At 40.6% G+C, this 23876-nt stretch overlaps 1 protein-coding gene across 4 annotated transcripts in view; it reads left to right on the forward strand.

Moving 5' to 3' along the window:
- Positions 1 to 5991: 5991 nt before the first annotated feature.
- The window catches only part of SEC23B (SEC23 homolog B, COPII coat complex component), a 40359-nt gene continuing 22474 nt past the window's right edge, over positions 5992 to 23876 (forward strand). Inside the window, exons 1-11 of one of the 4 annotated variants that reach the window (XM_081034392.1) lie at positions 5992 to 6146; positions 8465 to 8698; positions 9865 to 9922; positions 12315 to 12401; positions 13557 to 13793; positions 13910 to 13995; positions 14846 to 14990; positions 15415 to 15573; positions 15940 to 16055; positions 19006 to 19129; positions 20201 to 20281. In XM_081034392.1, coding sequence (XP_080890518.1) covers positions 8478 to 8698; positions 9865 to 9922; positions 12315 to 12401; positions 13557 to 13793; positions 13910 to 13995; positions 14846 to 14990; positions 15415 to 15573; positions 15940 to 16055; positions 19006 to 19129; positions 20201 to 20281 — 1314 coding nt within the window. In that variant the 5' untranslated portion in view covers positions 5992 to 6146; positions 8465 to 8477. Of the gene's footprint in view, positions 6480 to 8464; positions 8699 to 9864; positions 9923 to 12314; positions 12402 to 13556; positions 13794 to 13909; positions 13996 to 14845; positions 14991 to 15414; positions 15574 to 15939; positions 16056 to 19005; positions 19130 to 20200; positions 20282 to 23876 lie in introns of all 4 variants that reach the window. The other 3 variants (XM_081034391.1, XM_081034393.1, XM_081034390.1) reach the window with 3 other exon arrangements.

Genomic DNA, 23876 nt, shown 5'->3' on the forward strand with positions numbered 1-23876 from the left:
CCTCTGGCCTTCCTCAGTGCACAGGGCAGCCAAAAACAAAATTTGTGTTTGCATCAAATGTAAATAACCTTTTATTTGCCTCTTACTAGCGCTCTCATTTTACCCCTTATTTAGGCAGTCTATGATGCGCCCAGAACGTGTTATCTCTTTACTGGAATTACTGATATTTCTATAATAAACTGTGTTTTTAGTTCCAAATATATACAGAACACAGCCCGTTTACTGTTTGGGGACTCTTGGAATCCGTATTATTTTTCCTTCTAATTTCAAAACAGTTCTTAGAATAGTCAATATCAGCCCTGGTTGCTATTTTTCATTTATTTAAACACTGTCCTTTAAAAAGGTTTCACAATTTGTGTAGAGCATGTGGATAACATTCATAACTGAAACCAATTTAGAAACTGGGGAAATTGAGGTACTAACGAAGTGGTTTACACATTATAATATGGCAGTTCTAAAATTTTAGAAACTGGTCATATCTTATAGATATATCCAAACCTTATTGAATTGAGGTGCGCGGGTGTGGTTATAAATGGGAATGAAGAGGAAAAGTGCTTCTTACTCCTTGCCCCTCCCATGGACTTATTCAACGTGGACATCACATTTGTGTTAGCATCTGACATTGAGAAACACTCTTTGATAGTTTATTTTTTGAACAAGCACAAGTAGATGATCAATGATACACTACCCTACCAACACCTTCTTTAGAAAGAATAAGACATACTCTTTCCTCTTGGACCTTAGATTCTGGATTTCTTAGAAAGGTCAATGTTATTTAACTTTAAATGTAAACTCATTCACTTAAGAAGGAATGAACTAATGACGCACAAACACTATGGATGAGTCTCAAAAGGATTATGCTGAGTGAAAGATGCCAGATAAAGAATACATACCATAATACCGTATTATTCCACTTATTTAACACTAAAAAATACAAAGAGCACAAAGAAACATTGCAGGGTGACATACATATTTACTATCTTTATTGTGGTGATGAACGTCAAAACTTAAACTGTACACTTTAATTTTATGCAGCTTACTGTATATCTGTTATACTTCAATAAAGCTGTTTAAAGTTTAAACTAAAACAACCAGAGGCATTCCTATAGCCAAGTGGTTGTTTGCTTAGTTTTTAGTTCAAGTAACAATGACAGGAACTGTCATTAACAGGAACTTAACAGGAACTATAGGCTGAAAAGGGACCTATCCTTTCTTAACGTTTAAGATTTGTCTTTCTTCTCACTCACAGGGTGACTAGCTCTTCCTTTTAGGAGAACATAGGCAATGGCCTCAACTCTCACCTTTCTCAGACCATTTATGTCAATAATGATTGCAGATAATTTTGTACGGTGACAGATGGTTATTAGACTTCTCAAGGTGATCACTTTGTAAGATACATAAATGTCAAACTATGATGTTGTACACCTGAAATTAATTAATATTGCATGTCAACTATAATTAAAGAGCTTTACATTCCAAAAAATTGCAGAGATTACATAATTACACATAAATCCACATAAATTTCTTTTCTATTTTTTTATCTCTTGTACGACCATTTTCTGAGCTTGTCAGAGAAATAACTTGGTTTCAAAACAATATTTTTATGAATTTTTAAAAACCTGCAAATGTACATTTATAACTGGTACATCATTTGTTAATATAACAAGAGCTGTTCACAAGAACTTGCCAAGGAAGTTTTAGTCTTTCTAATGGATTCAGCCACCCTCCTCTAAGGCCCTCCTGGATAATCTTCTGCCTGAACTTTTCTTGTCAGTTCAGGATCTCCTCTATAGGCAGTTTGTATCTAATCCTTCAAATTCACTGTCCAAGCATTCTCCCCTTTTCTACTTTTCCATTTCTTTCATGTATTATTTTTTTAACTATCTTGAGGAGAAAGGGAAATAAAAGGAAGGCTTCTTCAGATTCTTAAAGAACACATGGGAGTTAACAGGGAAAGGGAGAGAAGTGAAGAAGTTGTTCTTAGCAGAGAGGAGGGCATGCAAAAGGGCACAGAGGCTAGACACACAGCACAGGTGGGTTGGGAAAGACAGTTGGTTTAGTATTGTAGGAATGAGGTATGTATGTATGTAGATTATGGAGCTCCTTGAGCCCTACAGTAATGGGCCTATACTTTATCCTGTGAGTTATGGGAAAACTATGTAGAGTTTTAAGCAAGAGAATGTCCAAGTCAGATGTATGATTTTGAAAAATCTGACAACCAATGTTTGAGATTTGTGTTTGGCAAAATTCGGGCAAAGAGATCATTTGGGAGGCTGTGGCAGTAATCCAATGAGAGAGGATGAGGGTTTGAACTAAGTAAACAGATGGAATTGAGAAATATTTGTAACAAAACATCAACAGGGCCAAATGATTCATTCCTAGTTTCAGGGGTGGAGAGTTATAAGTGTACGGGGGAATACAAATTTATTTAAGTTTTACATGACATGGGAACCTTCATAAGGAAATGAAGACCCAAAGAAGCAGTTAAACCTGACTGCTTTTATTTATTTTAAATTTTTTATTGGGGAATATTTGGGAATAGTGTGTTTTTCCAGGACCCATCAGCTCCAAGTCAAGTCATTGTTTTCAATCTAGTTGTGGAGGGCGCAGCTCACTGGCCCACGTGGGAATCATACCGGCGACCTTGGTGTTATGAGCACTGAGCTCTAACGATCTAAGCCAACCGGCTGCTCCTAAACCTGACTGTTTTTATGCTAGATTTGATGAAGAGTAGAAAGTCACGGAGAAAGTTTATCACATGGGGAAGTCATGGGGAAAGGACAGAATGAAATGAGCAGTGTGGATAGTAAACTCTGGGACACTTAGCAAGTCCTATCCATCCGATCCATCTTCAGAAGTAGGAATGCTCCTTTCTTAGGAGGGCATTTTTCACATGAAAGTCAGGACCTGCTTTAGGGGAGAAAAAGAAGGTCAGAGAGACCTTCCTTACATGTATCATTTCTCATATTCCTTCAGGTTAAAATATTCAACATGCTAAGGTGTCATATTTTGGGGTAGTGTGTCTCGAACCCCATCAGAGTAGGAGAGGATAATTCTCTAGTTTCCAGGCTGAGCAGCTGGTAGAAGAATGGTATTTCCAAGTGAAATAGAAAGTACAAGAGGCAGAAGGTTAGGTGCCAGGGGAAATATGAATTCAGTTTAGAATATAATGAGATTGAGATGCCCAGAAAGACCCAGATATATCCAGGAAGTTGCTGAATATATTAATCTGATGTTAGAGAAGTATAAGCGAGAAATACAGAATGTAGATTATAGATGATGAATCATATTTCAGAAAAACTGTGAAAGATTTTGAAATAGTCAAAATAAATTACTGGGTGAGCTTTCTATGGAATGCTGGGCATTTTTTAAAGGAACCTCTAGGGTCAGCTGGTTGTAAGGGGCGTGTGCCTTTATCTTTGACTAAACTATTTTACAATTCTGTAGAGAAAGAAATTAACTTACAGAAAATGGATAATAATACAAAATGTTTCCTGCCCATAACAATGCAAATGATTCCTGTCCACAGTAATGCAAATGAATTTTGTGTGATAGAGAATGTCTCTATAAATCAAATTTTTCTTTGAACCAGTTTGAACATCCTTACTGGTTTCCTTATTAATGAATGCGTTACGTAGAATCTTTGATACATTTTCATTTTATATTTGGATGAGGACCATAATTTTACCTTTTTGAAACTTTCTTTAACAATTCTGGAGGTTTCACCAACATCCCAATGGATCCACCTGACAAAGCCAGGTAAATCATGTTGCTGAAGAACATGAAATTAGGTTAGTACATCTCTTAAAGAAGCTCTGTTTGATTGGCTTATGGAGATAAATATACACTTATGTAAATCATCTATTCCTAAAATTCCCATAAGAAAATTAAATACCTAATACTTTAAATGTGCCAGATTTAAAAATATATATCCTTCTTACAGAAATTTCTAGTACAGAAAGAATCCAGGTACAAAGAATGAAAGCAAATCCCTGCCAAGTGATGTTTCAACGATTGGTTTAAAAAAACCACAGCTATGTCTTTTCTCAGTGTGAAGTAAAATACAAGCGTGTATTTTAATTGAGTTTTTTTCCTGAGAATTCATTTGAATTTCCTAAATTTATACAAATGTAATAATGAAATGATCTAAAATTACTTTTACGTAATGTTTTAGGAACATGAAAAATGTAAATTAGCTCAGCAAAACTGAGTAAGTATGCTGAGAAACTTTTTACATGGTCTCATAATACATTGGCTTAAACAAACATTTACGTTTCAGTAACTTAAATATTTAGTAACTTAAATATTTAGTAACTTAAAACTATAGGACAGACGTCATTTCACCCGAATGTTCTAAGCCTATATATGTTCTAGGCCTAGATGTGTTCTAAGCATAATTTGATGTAATTTCGCTTATTTTTATAAGCTATAGAGAGGCTATTATCTCTGGGTCATTTGTGCCACGTATAAGAAACGGTTGTGGTGGCTGTGGAAGTTGCGCTCTATGTAGTTAGGAGGGTTTATTTTAGTCTCCCGAAGTACTTAAATGTGACAGTTCTCAATTATTCACCTCTTCATAGAAAGATGACAAAGACAGACAAGCAAAGAGGAACTGTGCGCTCGAGCCAGTCTCCGCAGAGCGCGACCCCTGAGAGCGACCGAGAGGCGGAAACCTCCTAATAGGATAAAGCAGAACCAAACCTGTCGAGTTTACCTTGAATCTTAACTACTAGACCCGGAGACCAGGCCCCACACAGGTGAGTGAGCAAGCCTCTCCACACTCACCGCCCCCCCGCCCCTCCTCTCCCCCCCCCGCCCCTCCTCTCCCCCCCCCGCCCCTCCTCTCCCCCCCCCCGCCCCTCCTCTCCCCCCCGCCCCCCCGCTGCCCCCCGCCCCCCCTCTGCCCCCCGCCCCTCCTCTCCCCCCCGCCCCCCCGCTGCCCCCCGCCCCTCCTCGCCCCCCCGCCCCTCCGCTCCCCCCGCCCCCCCGAACCTCCCCACCCCCCCGCCCCCCCGCTGCCCCCCGCCCCCCCGCTGCCCCCCGCCCCTCCTCGCCCCCCCGCCCCTCCTCGCCCCCCCGCCCCTCCGCTCCCCCCGCCCCCCCGCTGCCCCCCGCCCCTCCTCGCCCCCCCGCCCCTCCGCTCCCCCCGCCCCTCCGCTACCCCCCGCCCCCCCGAACCTCCCCACCCCCCCGCCCCCCCGCCGCCCCTCCTCTGCCCCCCGCCCCTCCTCTCCCCCCCCGCCCCTCCTCTCCCCCCCCGCCCCCCCGCTGCCCCCCGCCCCTCCTCTCCCCCCCGCCCCCCGCCCCTCCTCTCCCCTCCGCCCCCCCGCCCCTCCGCCCCCCGAACCTCCCCACCCCCCCGCCCCTCCTCGCCCCCCCCTCCTCGCCCCCCCGCCCCTCCGCTCCCCCCGCCCCTCCGCTCCCCCCGCCCCCCCGAACCTCCCCACCCCCCCGCCCCCCCGCTGCCCCCCGCCCCCCCGCCCCTCCGCTCCCCCCCGCCCCCCCCGAACCTCCCCACCCCCCCGCCCCCCCGCTGCCCCCCGCCCCCCCGCTGCCCCCCGCCCCTCCTCGCCCCCCCGCCCCTCCTCTCTCCCCCGCCCCCCCGCCCCCCCGCTGCCCCCCGCCCCTCCTCTCCCCTCCGCCCCCCCGCCCCTCCGCTCCCCCCGCCCCTCCGCTCCCCCCGCCCCCCCGAACCTCCCCACCCCCCCGCCCCCCCGCTGCCCCCCGCCCCCCCGCTGCCCCCCGCCCCTCCTCTCCCCTCCGCCCCCCCGCCCCTCCGCTCCCCCCCGCCCCCCCCGAACCTCCCCACCCCCCCGCCCCCCCGCTGCCCCCCGCCCCCCCGCTGCCCCCCGCCCCTCCTCGCCCCCCCGCCCCTCCTCTCTCCCCCGCCCCCCCGCCCCCCCGCTGCCCCCCGCCCCTCCTCGCCCCCCCGCCCCTCCTCGCCCCCCCGCCCCTCCGCTCCCCCCGCCCCGCTCCTTCCCAAGAGCTGACGCCTCCTTCCGGTCAGCTTCAGTTTCCTCCATGCGGCGCCGATCTTCCTTCCGGGGCCGCACGTCATCGTTCTCGCTTCTCGGTAACTAGGGCGATGAGAGGGACTTCCCACTGAGACGAGTGGGCGTCATATGGAACGACTGAGACAAACCTAGGTAAGCCTAGGAAACAGTACGGCGGCGCCAGGGTATTCTAAAGCAGAAAGGTTTAGAGGTGAACTCGGAGAGACGGGTGTTCTGAGAAACTGGTTTTGCAAAGCGAGGCACCTCTGTGTTGCCCTCTTCCAAGATGTCGGCGTGGCTTCTCTGAGTGTCTTGCTGGCGCTCGTCGCCAGGGAGGCGCTCTTTGATTGGCCGGCGGGCGGCGTGACGAACAGGGGCGCTGATCAATCGGCTGAGGGCTGAGCTGGACTTGGCGGTGGGAGCCGGAAGCGGTACGTCGTAGGTGGAGTTGCGGGCGGCTGCGGCCAGGTGAGCCGCTGGGGCCAGGTAGGTGGGGGGCGCAGGGCAAGGAGGTCTGAGGGCCTGGGCTTGGTCCGTGTACGGGGACTAACGGTTTGCTTCCGGCTGAGGCCTTTTCCTGGCCTGCAGGGGAACCGAGGGCATCGGTGACCCAGGAGCCTTCTGAGAGGCGTTTTCCCCGCGCGGCGGGGCAGCCGGCGGGCGCCTGGCCTCAGAATCGCTGTGTGCGGGAGGACCCAACCCCCTTTTTACAATTGTGTAACTAGGTTCCGGTGAAATGACTTCTGTTTCGTGACTGAGCTGGAACTAGGACGCAGGTCTTCTGACTCCCTGAAGCAGACATCCTTTAAGCAAAGGAGTAAGCCTTTGTTTAAACTGGGCCACTGTGTACTGAAAAGTTATGGCTTGGGATAAGAGTGGTTCCGATTTTTTTTTTTTTTTTGGGTGGCTACTCCTATAGGATCTTTCTAGTCTTTTCATTCATTCATTCATTCATTCATTCATTCAGCTGTTAACCTCTTCAGATAACCTTCTCCTTTGAGAATTTGTTGTAAGCCATAGATTTATCTATCTTTCTAGAAAAGTGCACATTCGCGCATACACACCATTTTACATAAGTTTCAGAGGATTTATTGATCCTCTGAAGCCCCTCGTGGGTTATGTGCCCAGAGTTAAGAATCCATGCTCTAGGAGTGGTGAGGGGAAGGGGCCGTGGGAAACAGAGAGCGGGTTTTAATATGAAAGGTTGTGGAGGTCAGTACCTTTTAATAATGAATTATTTTGAGAGGGGAAACAGCCATTCAGTGAAGTCTTCTGAGGTATTCGCTGAGAATTGTAATATTAGAACTTGCTTTCGTTCCCACCTGAATTATCTCTCTGCCACCCAGAAAGCTGAAGGAATGCTTTCTGTGTGCATAGTGAGTGCCTCAGTTTCCCGCTTTTGCCAGAAATAAATACATGCCTTAGAGTTTCAGATGGAGCAAACTTTTGGAATTTTTGTGGTCTGGCTTGTACATAGCAGAGTCATTCATTCATTTGCTTTTCTAGCCATATTATATTGTCTTAGTTCAAATTATTTACGATATGGCACGTCTCATAATAAGCTGGAGACAATATTCAGCATTGCATGAAATGAGCACTAGAGGCCAATAATATTGTAGGTTATTTAATTTGCCTTTTTTCTCTGATTTTTCTTGAGGGGCTTGTTCCCTTGAACACTCATGTGAGGTGTGTCAGCCTAGATTTTAGGATGTGTAAATAACTGAACGAAGGTGGCGTTATCCCTGTTTGAAAAGCTCCGTCTGAATGGCTGTTTTATTAACTGGAGGCTTTCAAGGCACAGGCATAAGAAACCATGGTGAGCAGAGAGGTCTTGGTGAGGAATTTACGTGGCATAAAGCAGACTGTCGTTTGTAATTTTGGTGATCCCAAGTAGAAATTTGCTCAGAACTGGTGGCTGTTCCCGTTATGAATTGGATTCCCACATCAGTTTTCAGTTCTTTTCAGCTCTTTTCAGTTCTTTTCACAGTTAGTGAAGGGAGGACGGAAAGGGCACTAAAACAAGATCACTTGGGATGCAAAATTAAATAGTGTTTACTTTAGTAGAGCAAGGAAGGAAGGGGATCAGGGAGGAAGATAGCTGGATGCTGAAACAGGGTTTGAGAATTACCCATGGGCAAGGGGCTGAAATTAGCTTGCTTGAAATGAGATGCTATGAGGAGGTTTAAATTAGTATTCAACTACATGAAGCTTAGAGATCAAATGATTATAAACCTCCTGCCCCTTTTATTTATTTATATTTTTAAGTGCTAGAGAGGAGGGTACAGAAAGGAACTGTAGTCAAAAATAACTGAAGTTAACCAGCTTTTGGGGGTCAAAGGGATGGGAGATGTTATCCTACAGTGACAGGTTTTTCTGGACTAAGTGTTTAAGAAACATTGTGTTAGGCGACCATCTTTTTATCTTTGAAATTTAGTTGAGAATTTCACATACAATTAAAACTTTATCTTCAGTTTCTTTTAGACTATGGCAACATATCTGGAGTTCATTCAGCAGAATGAAGAACGGGATGGTGTGCGTTTTAGTTGGAACGTGTGGCCTTCCAGCCGTCTTGAGGCTACCAGAATGGTTGTTCCTCTGGCTTGTCTCCTTACACCTTTGAAAGAACGTCCAGACCTGCCTCCTGTACAGTATGAACCTGTGCTTTGCAGCAGGCCAACTTGCAAAGCCATTCTCAATCCACTTTGGTATGAATTCTTTAAAAACTAGTAAAAATGATGAATACAATAAAATATGACATTTTTGTGATTCTCATATAAGTGAATTTGGGGAAGTCATCAAATTTGGGATTAGTAGATGGTGAGATTCTTAGTTGATGAATGCTTTTAGAAATCTCTTAAGCTTAATATTCCAGATAAAATTAGAATTTATGGGAATGAAGTAAATAGAGGTGGAGGAGGGAAAGGATTTGAAATCCACTTTTTTTTTTGCTGATTTTCACTTTGTATTTGGGTCAGTTGTAGATTTTATTGGTGCCTTTTAAAGCATTTTCCCAAAAAATCCAAAAGCTTTATAGACAGTTTTCTTATATGTACCTAGTACGGTGATGCTATAATAGAAGAAATTTTAGCTCCTAATGATTTTATTAAGTGTAATTTTTTTCTTTTTTTTGCCCCTGAGCTAGTGACCTATATTTTTCTTAAATGTGGGCACTGTTTGAAAGAATTATTAAATAGGTGAAAGAGTCATAAATACTCTTTAAAAGATAATACTTTTACATGAGGGAACTTTTTTTTACTTCATTTCCTCACTTTTACCTAGTGTGCCCATATGCAAGATACTGCTTCTCTTTTTTTAAAAATGATAACCACTGATTGTCAATTATATAAATGTGCAAAGAGTGGAAAAAGCAACTAAGGTATCCTGAACTAGTTCGAGGAAGTGTATCAATCCAGAAGCATACCTACCCAGATTTCCTTCAAGTGTGCTAAGTGTGGTTAATGTTTTGGACGTTTTCCTCATGTGGAATGTACTTTTTAGTATTGAAATTTAGTAGTTTCAGATACCTGAACAGTAAAGATGTTAGAAAAATCACAAAGACTATGTTAAGATAATAGGACGAAAGGAAATAACCTATAATTTATATAAAGCATGAAATTTAAAATACTATCTAGGAAATTGTAAAAGAGAAGAAAGGATTTACTAACTTCTCATTACTGCTGTTTGAAAGAAAATTTTGTTGTACTTCATAGTCAGAACTCTAGCTGCAGTGAAAGTTTTGCATACCTTCACCCATTCATGCACCCACACAGAAACATATGTCTATTTGATTTACTGAACTTGAAGTTTACATTTGAGTGCTTTCTACCTTAAAAATGAAAATGTCACCAAGTTGTAATTATTTTTCTCACAGTCAGGTTGATTATCGGGCAAAACTTTGGGCCTGTAATTTCTGTTTCCAAAGAAATCAGGTATGTGAATTATTTTAAAAAGTATTTTGTATGTTTCATTTTAGTTGTACTGCTATGAAAAAAATTAAGTGAGATTGAATTTTTGTTTGCCTTGACAGGCAGCAATTTCTGCTGAAATCATAATGATAGCTCTTATTAAACATAATATTGAATGTTGAACATTCGTGATTTTTCTGTTGAACAGCAACTCAGTTTTATTATTTAGGTCTTTGTCATTTGCTGTGCAAGGGACATAGAATTCCCTTTTCTTATAAGTTCTCTGTAGGCAGCAAATATGTTACTATAACAGATCTGTTGTTTATATTTCATTCGACTTCAGTTTATTTTAGTTGGATAGTGTACATCACTGAATTTTCATTTTATGATCTTTTTAATTTTTAGAGTCCAAGTATCAGTGTTGAGCTTCTCTTGGTTTCAAAATTTTAAACTACTAAACTAGAAGGAGCTCACATATGACAAGAGAGACTTCTTTAAAATGAATTGTGCCTATGACGGAGGTGTTCTAAAACTGGGTTGTGGTGATCATTCCACAACTGTACATTTATTAAAAGCCGTTGAATTGTACATTTAAAATGGGTGGATTTATGGTATATAAACTATACCTCAGTAAAGCTGTTAGAAAAAAAATTGTACCCAACATAACGTACAGTGCTCTAGCAGATCTTAAGATGTTAATAACATGCATTTACTTATTCATATATTTGATCATAATTACAATTAATAGTCTCAGATATAGCACACAAGTTCAGTGATGAAAAGAATAATGTACAGTTGATAACTGTAGGCTTGGAAACTATAAGCAGATACCATTCACGATTTATCTCCATGTGAGATTCAGAGGTATACACAAATCTTAAACCTTTCTACCTCCTAGTATATTCAGAATTGATGTATGTGTTTAATATAAAATTTATTGTGAAAATTCTTGGGTATCAAAAGACAGTGTCAACAGAGTAAAAAGGCAACTCACAGAATGGATGAAAATATTTGCAAATCATACATCTAATAAGGGATTCATATCCAGAATAAATAGAGAACTCCTGAAACTCCACAACAACCCAATTAAAAAATGGGCTTGAATAGATATTTCTCCAAAGAAAATATACAGATGGTCAATAAACACATGAGAAGATGCTTCACATCACTGAATCCCTGATGCTTAATGATGTTTACCAAATGATCCACCATATCCACTTCTGGCTGTATACCCAAAAAATCTGACGGTCTTAAAGAGGTATTTGTCCACACCCGTTCATAGCAACATTATTCACAATAGCTAAAAGATAGAAACAATGCAGGTGTCCATTGATGATGAACGGATAAGCAAAATGTGGTGTACACACACACACACACACACACACACACACACACAGACACACACACAGTGGAATATTTAGGTTTAACATGGAAGGAAATTCTGACATGCTACAACATGGATGAACCCTGGGGATGTTATGCTAAATGAAATATGCTAGTTACAAAAAGATGAATACTGTATGATTCCACTTTTAGAGGTATTTGGAGTAATCAGATTCACAGAGTCAGAAAGTAGAACTGTGATTGCCAGGGGCTGGGGGAGGGAATAATGGGGAGTTAGTATTTAATAGAGTCAGAGTTTCAATTCTGCAAGATGAAAAGAGCTCTGGAGATGAATGGTGGAGACAGTTGTACAACATTATGAATGTAAGACCACTGAACTATACACAGTAAGAAGATCAAGATGGTGAAATTTATATGTATTTTACCACAAAAAATTTGAGGGGAAAAAATCAACCTGAAAGCTATAAATTTAGAATGTTTGCGAGGAGTTTTAAAAATGAAAGAAAATGCCTATGACATGATAAGCACAAAAGGCAGGTTGCAAAATTGTATATATACAACAACCTGAGCTGTACTTTAGAAAAGTCTTAGGTAATATACCAAGATGTTGACAGTAATAGCCACTAGGTGATAGGATTGTGAGGATTTCTTTCTATTTTCTTGTATTTTACTGTACTTGTCAAATTTCTATAGTGAACATGTATTTTTGATAATAGCTAAAATGATAAAATCAAATAAAAGCTTTAGTCTTCCACATAGACTATTGATGAGACAGCTGAAAATCTCTGCACCTAATTTGTAGGACAACACTTAAGAAATGGCTTTTAATAATGCATTTTTTAATCATTTACAAGTTACAATATAATGTAAAATTGCACTTAAAGTTATAATGTGACACAAATATAAGGCAGGTTTATAAAATTTAAATTTGGTTTTTGTATTTTAGTAATGCATATATTGTGTTTTCAGAATTAATATATTGTCATTAACTGTTTTTATAAATGGAAAATAAAGGTATACCGTAAATATCTCTCATCTATAATAAAACGTGGCTTTATTTTCTTCTCTTCAGTTTCCTCCAGCTTATGCAGGCATATCTGAGGTGAACCAGCCCGCTGAATTGATGCCCCAGTTTTCTACAATTGAGTACGTGATACAGGTAACTTTTTTGTCTCACATTTAAGAGCATAATACTGAGTTTCTCTTTAAGTGCTTTGTCTTGTATCTACCTTACATGTCTGGGGAATATAAAGCTGTGAGGGCAGCAAGATCCTTAAATACTAAAGAATGGTGTGCATTATTTGCAGGTGGTGGGAGAAGGCTATAAAAAAAGGCAGTACTGATTAAATTTAAACCCTGTCTTCCACAGCCTTCTCCATTTCAGTTGATGGTACTCTGTCTTCCAGTTGTTCAGCTTAAAAACCTTAGGTTCATCCTTGACTTCTCTCTCTCTCTCTCTCACATATCCCATATCTAATTCATTAGGAAATCCCATTGGGTCTATCTATATTCAGAATCTATGCAGAATCCATCCACTTCTTTCTCCCCACTACCCCTATTCTGGGCCAGCCACCACCTCTCACTTGAGTTACTGGGGTTGTCTCTTAACTCTTCTCCCTAGTTTTACCCTTGCCTACTTATATTTTATTTTAAGTAGCTATTCACCCAGAATAGCAGTTTTCAAAGCCCTGTGTGAGCCAGCTCTGTGTTACCACTCTGACCTCCATTTCTGCTAGTGTCCTTACTCAGCCAAATGGGCTTTCTTGACTTGCCTTAAGCATGCCAGCAATGCCTCTGCCTATGGACCTTGCTCTAGCTTTTCCTCAAACTAGAATTCTTTTTTCTATATTTGTATTACTCCCGCTTTTTCCCCCTCCAGGTTTATACGGAAATGTTACCTTTTTAATGAGGCTGCCCTGACCTACCATTTAATACTAGACCTGGTCCTGTACCACCACCACTCCTAGCATTTGCAATCCCTCTTACCTGCTCCATTCCAGAAAGTTAGCTACTTGAAGCAGGCAGGGATCTTTATTCTTTTGGTTCGCTGGTGTTTCCCAGGACCTGGAACAGCGGCATGTAGAAGGCTTTGAGAAAAATGGAATAAATTGTGGGATACAAATAGTTCTTACGTTTAGTTTGTTTTAATAGAACTTGTCATTTAATAAGGTAAGTAGAGGTTTGTTTAGATGTCCTTATCCTCTGACAGTAAATATAGATGAAGACTTGTTATTTATATACCTGATTTGCTTTAAAAAGAGCTGGATATATCTATTTGTATATTGATTATTATGTTGTTTTTCTTTTCATAAAGCGAGGTCCACAGTCCCCTCTAATCTTCCTCTATGTGGTTGACACGTGCCTAGAGGATGATGACCTTCAAGCACTTAAAGAATCCCTACAAATGTCTCTGAGTCTCCTTCCTCCAGACGCTCTGGTGGGTTTGATCACGTTTGGGAGAATGGTGCAGGTTCATGAACTCAGCTGCGAAGGAATCTCCAAAAGTTACGTATTCCGAGGGACCAAGGATTTAACTGCAAAGCAAATACAGGTTTGTGCTTTGCTTATATACAAGCAGGAACAAGGGTATTTCTTAAAAATTAATTAGTCTTTCACTTTCATTGTTATGGGAAGTGAGTCTTTTTTTTTTTTTTTTTTTTTTTTAAGGATATGCTGGGCCTGACCAAGCCTGCCGTGTCCATGCAGCAAGCAAGACCTGCTCAACCGCAGGAGCACCCTTTTGTTTCTAGCAGGTAAGCTACCAACATAGAGTGTTACACATACAGTAGTGGGCGAGGCAATCCACTGGAGTGAGGGAAGAAAAATGTTAGAACTTTCAGTTTCTTATTTTTAGAGGGGGAAAAATAAATGATTAAGGCTAACCATTATTTAATGTTTAATAATGTATGTAACACATCAGTATCTGTGTAAATATATATAAATTATATATACATTCACATACACATATACACATACACGTGTGGTGTGTTTGCTCAGAATGCTTTTCCTGTTAGTATTGTATCATCACAAAGGTTTTGAGACCATTGTATTCAGTTATTCCCCTCCTCTTAGACACATGACTGTTGTACTTTTTGATTCATCAATAAAACAGAAAATGGAAAAGGCTTCTGTTGGGTGTCCTGAAATAAACCTGAAACCCAGCACTTATGTCACTCAGCAAGTTGAGGGGCTGTCCTGGGCCAGGTTAACAGTTAGCAAACGTGATAAAATGCATTGTGACTTGCTGGTACTCTGGTCAGAAACCAGTGTTTCTCTCTATTACTCCCATGGCTCAAGAGAAACAAACTGAATCTTTAGATTGATGAAGATTGTCTACATAAATGAACTTTATGATTTGCTCCTATTTAAATTGATTTTTTTCCATATTACTTATACAAATTGTTGTATATTAGATTTTGAAATATATTCTTGAATAAAATTGCTTTGAATTGTTTTGTTTATGAGATAACTTTGAAGAAAAAAATTGCAAGTTTTTTCTACTCTGAATAATTATTTTGGAGAGCAGTTAACTGTGTCACCTAAAGGTGAAGACCAGAGTACTTTATTGAACCAGGATTGATATGTCTGTTTAAAATCATGCAGATTTCTTCAGCCTGTTCACAAGATTGACATGAACCTCACTGACCTTCTTGGGGAGCTGCAGAAGGACCCATGGCCTGTAACTCAAGGGAAGAGACCTTTGCGATCCACTGGTGTTGCTTTGTCAATTGCTGTTGGCTTGTTGGAGGTAACTCAGAATTTACCGGGATCCCTCAAACCACGCAAGCTTGCTCTCAGAAGTTGTGTTTATTGGTCTTGTTTGAAAATCAGTTGCGACCTAAGTCAACTGACTATTAACAGAAAATGCTTCAGTCATTATTATCCACCTTGAAGGAACCCCTCAATGTTTTGAAAATACCAAAAGTGTTAATGAGAAACACAAAGCAATTATGGCAATCGGAAGTGCTCACAGTAAATTAATAAAAGTATTTAAAGCCTTAAGGTTGAAAGAGACGGGCTGCTTCTCTGCACTTTCATCTATGTTACTCTGCAGTATCATCAGTATTTAGTACAACTGATGAGAACTCATCTTTGTAGTATTTTTTAGGGAAACAGAAATATACTTGAGGTGGGGTTGTATGCTTCTAACATGCTGCCATTTACTGTTTTAGGGCACTTTTCCAAACACGGGAGCCAGGATTATGTTGTTTACTGGGGGTCCCCCCACCCAAGGGCCTGGCATGGTGGTTGGAGATGAATTAAAGGTTCCTATTCGATCTTGGCATGATATTGAGAAAGATAATGCACGTTTCATGAAAAAGGCAACCAAGGTAGGTGCTCCTGCATACAGGCTGTAGTTGTGGTAACCCAGTGCTGGGTTTAGGTTGCGATGGAGTGACAGCTGCTTTGCTGAGGCCAGCAAGTTGCTTTGTGGTCAGGAAGTTGTTCTTGCCTATATGACCACGCAGATCTTGACTGCTGTTAAATTACTGCCTCAACTCTGAGACCTTAGAGTGGGTGGCCTTAAAACTGCCAGAAATGTTTTGAGATTGAAAACTAGATTTTAATTTTATTTGAATGTTTTAAAAAAATCTTATCTTTGTATTCCTGTATTTGATTTCATCCCTTTGGTATAGTAAGGCATACCTAGTGAATAATGTTATTGTTTCATAAAGATAGTTTTCCTCTGTTCACAGCATTATGAGATGCTTGCTAATCGAACTGCTACAAATGGTCACTGTATTGATATTTATGCTTGTGCCCTGGATCAAACTGGACTTTTGGAAATGAAGTGCTGTACAAATCTTACTGGGTATGTTGATAGCGAACACCTGGGAAACGTGGGAAGGAGAAGTGATGGAACTAGAGGAGTGGGAAAGGCTGACTTAGATAAGCTTTCACATAGCTTCGGGCTGTGGTTTCAGTGACTGGGAAGGTGTATGAGCCTCCTGGAAAAAGAAACGGTGATAAGCAGGAGGTCTCAAGGGTTCAATACTAACATCATATCAGAGTAACTTCATTTCTTTCTTAGAGTTACTATAGATATCAGAGTATGGAATATGTGGTCTTCAGCATGGCACTTCCTTGTGAGAAGGTGGAAAATGGGGTCTGAATGCCAGAGCAATTAGGGGACCCTTCACTTGGCTTAGTGACCTTTCCTCATGACTAACATCAAGCGCACCCTAAGCCTGGAGGCTGCATCGTGGGGTGTGCTGACTTAGAGCCTAAGTCCAAATCATGTGCACAGATCCCAGTGTAGAGCCACGGTTCTCAAAGTATGGTAGTGTCCAGCCAGCAACTTTTGGGGCTCCTGAGGACTGATGAGAAGTGTACATCCTCTGGCCTCACCCCAGACGTCCTTAATCAGAAACTCTGTAGCTGCAGCCTGGCAGTTGGATTTAGCCAGCTCTCTAGGGAATTCTGATGTACGTGAAAAGTATGGGAACCATGGATGTGCAGCACTGGTCTGAAGCTGGCTACACATCAGAATCACCTGGGAAACTTCAAAAACTATTCTTGCTTTGGGTATTGTTCCCAGAGATTCTGACTTAATTAGCATGGGTTGTAGCCTGGGCATCTGCATTGTTTAAAAGTTCCCCAAGTGATTCTCATGCAGAGCAGAGTTTGAGAACCACTGGTGTGGACACTCAGTACTCAAAGTATGGCCAAATACAGGCAGCGTCAGCTCATCTGAGAGCTTGTTGGAAACACAGCAACTTGAGTCTGACCCTGAACCTACCAAATCAAAAAAAACCCGCATTTCGATAAGATCCCAGGTGATTTGTGTGCACAGAACAGCTTGAGAAGCGCTGTTGGAGAGCTGTGGGTTGGTCCAAGATTCTGCATTTCGACACTCACAGGTGATGCTGCTGGTCCTCACTAAGTAAAGAGGGGAAGGTAGCAGACAGAATCCAAGTCACCTGAAGCTTCCTTGGAGAGCAGCAGGCGTACTAGGTGACAGACTCTCAAATGACACTAGTTGTATCAGTGAGCCACATTTAATCAGGTGAACTGCTAACAAGTGCCCTCCAGGAGTCCTGACTTGGAGCATCCACACAAAAGCTTTAGTGTATTTGTGAACAACCCCCAGTGTGTACTCCAGGGCTTATGTGTATGTTTATTTCTTCTGTGGAGAGGGACTATCATTTCCATCAGAGATTCTCAGTGAGGTCTTTGACTCCTGAATGACTTGGTATTTAGATCTCATCACCTTTTACACAAATATAGTATCAGGGAAATGTGTTAGCAGTGACATTTAAAAAAAAGATTTAGAGATTTTAGTTGATAGCTCACCTAAATAAAGCGAGCCAGCAGTTTGGGATGACTTCCAACAAAGGCAAGGTGATCCTAGACTTTGTCACAGGACTGGATTGTCTTCAAAGAAAGTCATAGTCTTGATTTCCTTGGTGCTAGTCATACCTTATCGCCATTATATCATCTTCCGTTCTGAGCATTTCAGTTCAAAAGGGAAAGGAAAAAATATAAGACCCATTCTTATGTTATATAAAACCGGGTCTTACATTAAGAGGTAGGCAGCAGGGCAGATACATTGATTTCATCATTGTCAGGGGCTGAGGCTCCCATGCTGTTCCACTACCTTAATGTGCTAGAGATGTGGTTCAGGATGGTAGCTGGGCTCTAGCCAAGTTACAGCAGGAGGAAGGAGGAAGGGTCGAAGAAGTACATGTCCTTTCCCATGAAAATGGCTCCTCCTTGCCAAATCACTATGGCCACTTTAAGTAGGTAAAGCTGAGTCACACGGCTACATGCAAAGCAGACTGAGAAATATAGTCTTTATTCTGGGAAGCCATGGATCCCATGACCAAGGAAGGTGGGGAGGTTGGATATTTGGGGCCACGTAGCAATCACTGTCAGTGGAGGAGTTAGACACTCTAAGGTAGCTGGATCAGGTAATCTTGTGTTCCTCCCAATTCTAATCCTGTTTAATGATCAGCAGCTAGATGTATAACACGTATCAAGCTGTGCTCATCTCCCTAAATACATGAAATGCTGCAATTTTGAACAATATTTTTATCTAACTTCAAAAAGAGATGAATGTAGATACTCGTTTATAAACTAGAAAAAAATAATTCATATAAGGCCAAGGATTTAACATTTTGAGGCAATGAATTTACCTGAAAAGGATTTCCCACAGGCCTGGGTATCTTCCCATACCAAAGAAGTGTGAGAAGCGTTGGAGATGTTTATTTTCTTTATGATGACCTATCAAACTTGTACCTGTGGGTTTATTGATTAGAACTTTTGGGGTTTTTTTGTTTTTTTTTGTTTTTAAATTGCAGATTCACAAATTGTAAAAATAGTACAAAGAGGTCTGTTCTACTGTTCATCTAGCTACTCCCAGTGGTAACATCTTACATAAATTTAGTATACAATTTCAAAACTAGGAAATTGACATTGGCACAATACAGACCTTACATGGATTTCACAAGTGTTTACATGCACTCATTTTTTGTGTGTATGTGTATGTATAGTTCTATGAGATTTTGTCATCTCTAAATTTATATAACTACCACATTGATCAAGAAAAATAAGTATTGTAAATTGTTCAATTCTTAATGTTTTAAAAATAGTGTCTTTCCTAAGTACAAATTGAACTTGCTGTTTTTCATTTAAGTTGGTAGCATCTTTATGGACATGATTTATTTTTTCTTCTTCGTCTTTAAATTATTGTTTATAAATACTGAGGGAGCATCTGAATGGCTTTCAGTCATCCTAAATGTTCACTTTTTTTCCTTTCCTAGAGGCTACATGGTGATGGGAGATTCTTTCAACACTTTTCTCTTCAAGCAGACATTCCAAAGAATTTTTAGTAAAGATTTTAATGGAGACTTCAGAATGGCATTTGGTGCTACTTTGGAAGTAAAGGTACAATAGATTGTTTAAACTTTAATTGAAAAATAGTGTTTTTATTTCATAGTCAGACTTCTGGAAGCCTCAACCTGCTAGACACAGGCATCGAAAGGTAAATTAAAAGGTTCCCTAGAAAGAATATTCATTCTATCCCTGTATTTCTTGAGGACGGCCTGTATATTTATTAATGTTCTAAACAAATGGTTGTCTGGCTTCTCTGCAGGCTCTGCTCTGTCCTGCTTTATGACAACAAGCCTTAGGAGGGGTGGTGGGCTGAGCACAGGCAGCCACGCAGTGAGGAGTGTCAGCCAGCTATTGATATGGACCGCTGCACGTACAGAACTTTATGTTTAGTGCCTGCCTGAAAGCTAGCCAGAGTGCTCTAAGATAGTGCAGATTGTGAGTCTGGTATTTGTTTTTCTGTATGGGGCCTGATAGACCTACGTACTTGATTCTAAGTCATTAAGAAAGCATTACAAGGGTCTGGGAGAACATAGGATTGGAATTAATTACTTAAAGAATTGGGGATGATCATTAAATCATCTAGGTTAAACTTCAAATAACATTCTCAGATGTTGAATTTGTCTTTTTTTTTTAAGATGAAGAGGAATGGACTTTGCTGAAATGAATTCCGATTTAAAAGTTTAAGTCTGTTTATGGCCATGTTATTATGTTGGAGTTCATGAATTAAGTATTTTTAAAGCAACACAAGACAGTATATTCACTGGTTAGAAATTATAAATAATTATGACTATGTATATGAAATTGGAAAAGGATGTAGTATTTCTTGATAAAGTTGTTATTTTCTATGTGTACAATAATTTCAAAGTTGAAAATGCTACGTCATCTTTGGAACAAAGATAATACAGTTTCTGCAGTAGGATTTTACTGAAGTTTCAATCAGATCACAGTGGCCCTGAAAAAGCTTTCTAAGAGCGTTTGTATACCATAATCCATGTGGGCTTTTCTCTTGGTGGAATGATAATGCTGCCGTGTTTTTCCTCTATGCTTTAGTTGTGGCCTTTGCGAGAGGAGAGTAATTCTCAGTGATTTGTAACTTTATACTCTTGTGTAATTCTGTTTTAGACCTCTCGGGAACTGAAGATTGCAGGAGCCATTGGTCCTTGTGTGTCTCTGAATGTGAAAGGACCGTGTGTGTCAGAAAATGTAAGGAAAACTCCCTCCTTCGTCTTCACTTCCTGGACCCTGGGATTAGCCTATTAGAAATGTTGGAGTGTGATGACCTTGCATTGTGTTACCTGTTGGGATGTGTCTGTTGAGAAGAGAAGGGCTAAAGATCACCACAACTCTGAGAGGTTGTGTCATTTCCATTTGTCTATCTGTCAAATGGAACAGGCTCAGAGAGGAAGAGAAGAGGAAACAGGCTCAGAGAGGTTAAGTATCTTGCTCAGGGTCAGAACTGACATGGAGAAGGGTCCCCCTCACCCCACTACCCATGCTTGAGTCACTGTGCCAGTGAATCACAGGTGTTCTATTCAGTACAAGATAAGCAGTCAACAAAATCCTTCAGGCATAAAGCTGTGTACTTGTTGCCCTTAGAGATGATACCTTTGTCTCGCTTCCTATGGACCATTTTGAGTTGGTTGGGCAGTGGACAACACTTGTATATGTAGACATTTATGTTCCTTGAGTAACAAATTTTGAATATATGTGAACAAAGCTACTACTAGAGGATGAGGCGGCTTTGCTGGTGGTCTGCTTCCTCTGATTATACTTCTACTGCCAAGAGATAAACCAATGGTTCAGGGAGGCCTGGGATGGAGTTATTATAGCCATGTCTTTCCCTCATTGTCTTCTTCAACAAGAGGGTGGACTATAGAGCCAGACGTGGATTCAGTGCACAGGTTTACCATGGCTAGCCGTGTGGTCCGGGTAAGGTACTTAATCAGTCTGGGAATCCATGTCTGTCTGGGAATGGAGATAATAATAGTACTGTTCTTTATACTGTTACAAAAATTAAATGAGTTAGTTCAGATAAAGCACATGGACCAGTTTCTGGCACAGTGGAAGGCCACAGTAGATTTTATCTCTGTCTTCATCAGTAATGAACATTCACTTAGTGACTACTTGAATAAAACTTTTGTTGAAGTTGACAGAAGCGAGGCTTTTTGAGAGGACATTCTTGTAGTCCCTGGGTGAGACAGGTTGATGTCCCAGAGCTCATCTGATGAGTCACTCATTACTCCAGTGTCCTAAGGGACTTGTACCCCTATTTCCTGGTAGGGCTTTGGAAGGCTGCCATATTCAAAACATTTTCCGTAGCCTTGAAATCTGCCTAATGAAGACTTCATGAAGTAGTTTAAGAAGATAATTTTATGAGTTAATACTAACTGATTAACTGTTCTAGTATCCAATGGGCACTAGCCGTGAAATTTTTGGATGAGAGATGGAAGATGCAAAAAGGAGGAAAATACAAATTTCAAACATGCAGAGAAGTTTAGAAAGAGTATAATGAATTCCTGTATACCCACCATTTAGTCAGTAATTCTTCACATTTTGTCATAATTGCAGTGTCATCATTTTTTTGCCACGTTTGCTTAATCTATCTGATTATCATCTACTTGGCATATTTGTTTTATGATCTGTTTTTGTAGAACCTTTGAAAACAAGTTGCAGATTTCAATGACGATCTTTATTACTTCAGTATGCATCTTCTAAAAATAAGGATGTTTACCACCACGTTATCAAACCTAAGAAAACAATTTCCTAGTATCATTTAACATCTAATCCATATTTTCCCTAATTTCACCCCAAATTCCCTATGTAGCTGGTTTTTCCCCCTCTAACCAGCATTGTATTTAGTATTATCTTTAGTCTTTTTAAATCTGGAATAGTCTTCCTGTTGTTGTTGTTTTTTGTTTTGTTTCATTTAATGACATTGACTTGTTGAACAGACAGTGCCAGGTGTTTTCTATAATAGAGTATCCCACATTCTCGATGTGTCTGATTGTTTCTTCACGGTGGTGTTTAACATGTTTCTGTCCTTCCTGTATTTCCAATAAAGTGAAAGTTAGGTTTCGTATTGTCCAGCATACTTCCTGAGTGATCTGCATATTTTGTGCTGTGTTTTATCAGGAGGCACTTTGATTTGGTCATCATCCTGTGCCAATGGAGCTGAGTTAGGTCGCGTGGTGGAGATGATGACTGCCCAGTATCTTTCCATTATAAGGGTACATTTCCCCTTTGCCATTAGCAAGAAATTGGTTGAATGAGATTATAGCACAGTGTGAATATCTAGTTTATCAATAGCCTTCCACCTAATGGTTTCAACATCCATTGATTATCCTTACTGAATCAGTGTATTTCATTGAAGATTATAAAGTGGTGATTTCCTAATTCTATCTGTATAGTTCCTCCAATAAAGGAAGGGTAAATGCTCATGTAAGGAATTTGTATGTTAGTGAGTATAGTTTTGGAAGTATGGAGGGTTTGTGTCACACTGGCCCTTGGAGCTGTATGGGGTAAAAAAAACTTTTTTCCTCTAACCATCTTAACTTCATTGGCTGGGGCTCTGCATATTACCACATTTTGCAGCGTATAATGCGCACCCACATTTTTGGCCCAAATTTTTAGTGAAAATCTTTTGTTTTAATTTTTTAATTTAAATTTTTATTTGTTTACATTTAGGTACTTGTTTTTTGTATTATGAAGGAATTGTTGCATTTGCTTTTTAACGTATTATGGTACAAGAAATTTTATGTAACAAATAATTATAAAACACAAGAACGGATACAAGATACAAGAAATTTTATGTACTGGTAACAAATTTACGATATTTACATATAATAGAAGGCCAAGAACTCTTCATCGTTGCAAGTTTGTTGTAAGTTCAACAAAACCGATTATCATATTCTAGGGTATTATTTTGCATACTGATATTGTTATTGATTTCTAGAGTTACACTTTGAACTCATAAGCATAAATAAAAAAATTAAAAACATTTGTATAGATCCGGAATTAGTACTAGTCATGTATAATGCGCATCCTTATTTTTCCCCTCAAAACTTTAGGCAATAAAGTGCACATTATATATGCACAGTAGACTGACAAAAGACAGATTATTAAGAGTAAAACAAACAAGTTTATTAATGTGTGCACCACACATACATACATCACACGTACATACTCAGTGATGAATAACTTCAAGGGGTGGTTAGAATTTGGGATTATATATATGGGATTTTATCTTAATAAAGAACAATAAATTTGTAGAAAAGTGACAAGACAGAGGAAAGGGACTTGGAGCTTCTAGGGTGTCAAATTATGAGAAAGTAGTTATATGGAGAAACTAATGGAAGATACAGTTGTTTCAGCAAGGTTTGTTCTGTAGATTATTGTCATTTCTGGGCTGATAAGCATATAATACTGTCTTTGGTGATTAGTCATAATAATTCTGTCTTTCCTGATAGAGAGGGGAGGATAGAGAGTTTTTCTTGTGTCTGCTTTTTTTAAATTGCCTTCAGCTCAAAATCATTCTTACATGAGAGTGGCATATTTTGGGGTGGCATACTCTGAACCCCTTGATCCCCCCATTTGAAACTTTAAAAAGCTTCGTATATTAAAAATGGAGTTGGTAGGTACGGAGAGAGATTCAGGAGAAGGGGTTAGCAAGACAAGAAAGGAAGGCATGCAAGTTTTATTTCAACTTCCTTGCCATTTTTCCTGGGTTTAGCTCTTCTTCCAGGTGATACCTGCTTTTTTTAGAAAAGGCCATCAAAAGGGAAGATGAATACCCATGAAT

This window comes from Rhinolophus hipposideros (genome assembly GCF_964194185.1).
Source record: "Rhinolophus hipposideros genome assembly, chromosome: 22".
Classification (NCBI taxonomy): domain Eukaryota; kingdom Metazoa; phylum Chordata; class Mammalia; order Chiroptera; family Rhinolophidae; genus Rhinolophus; species Rhinolophus hipposideros.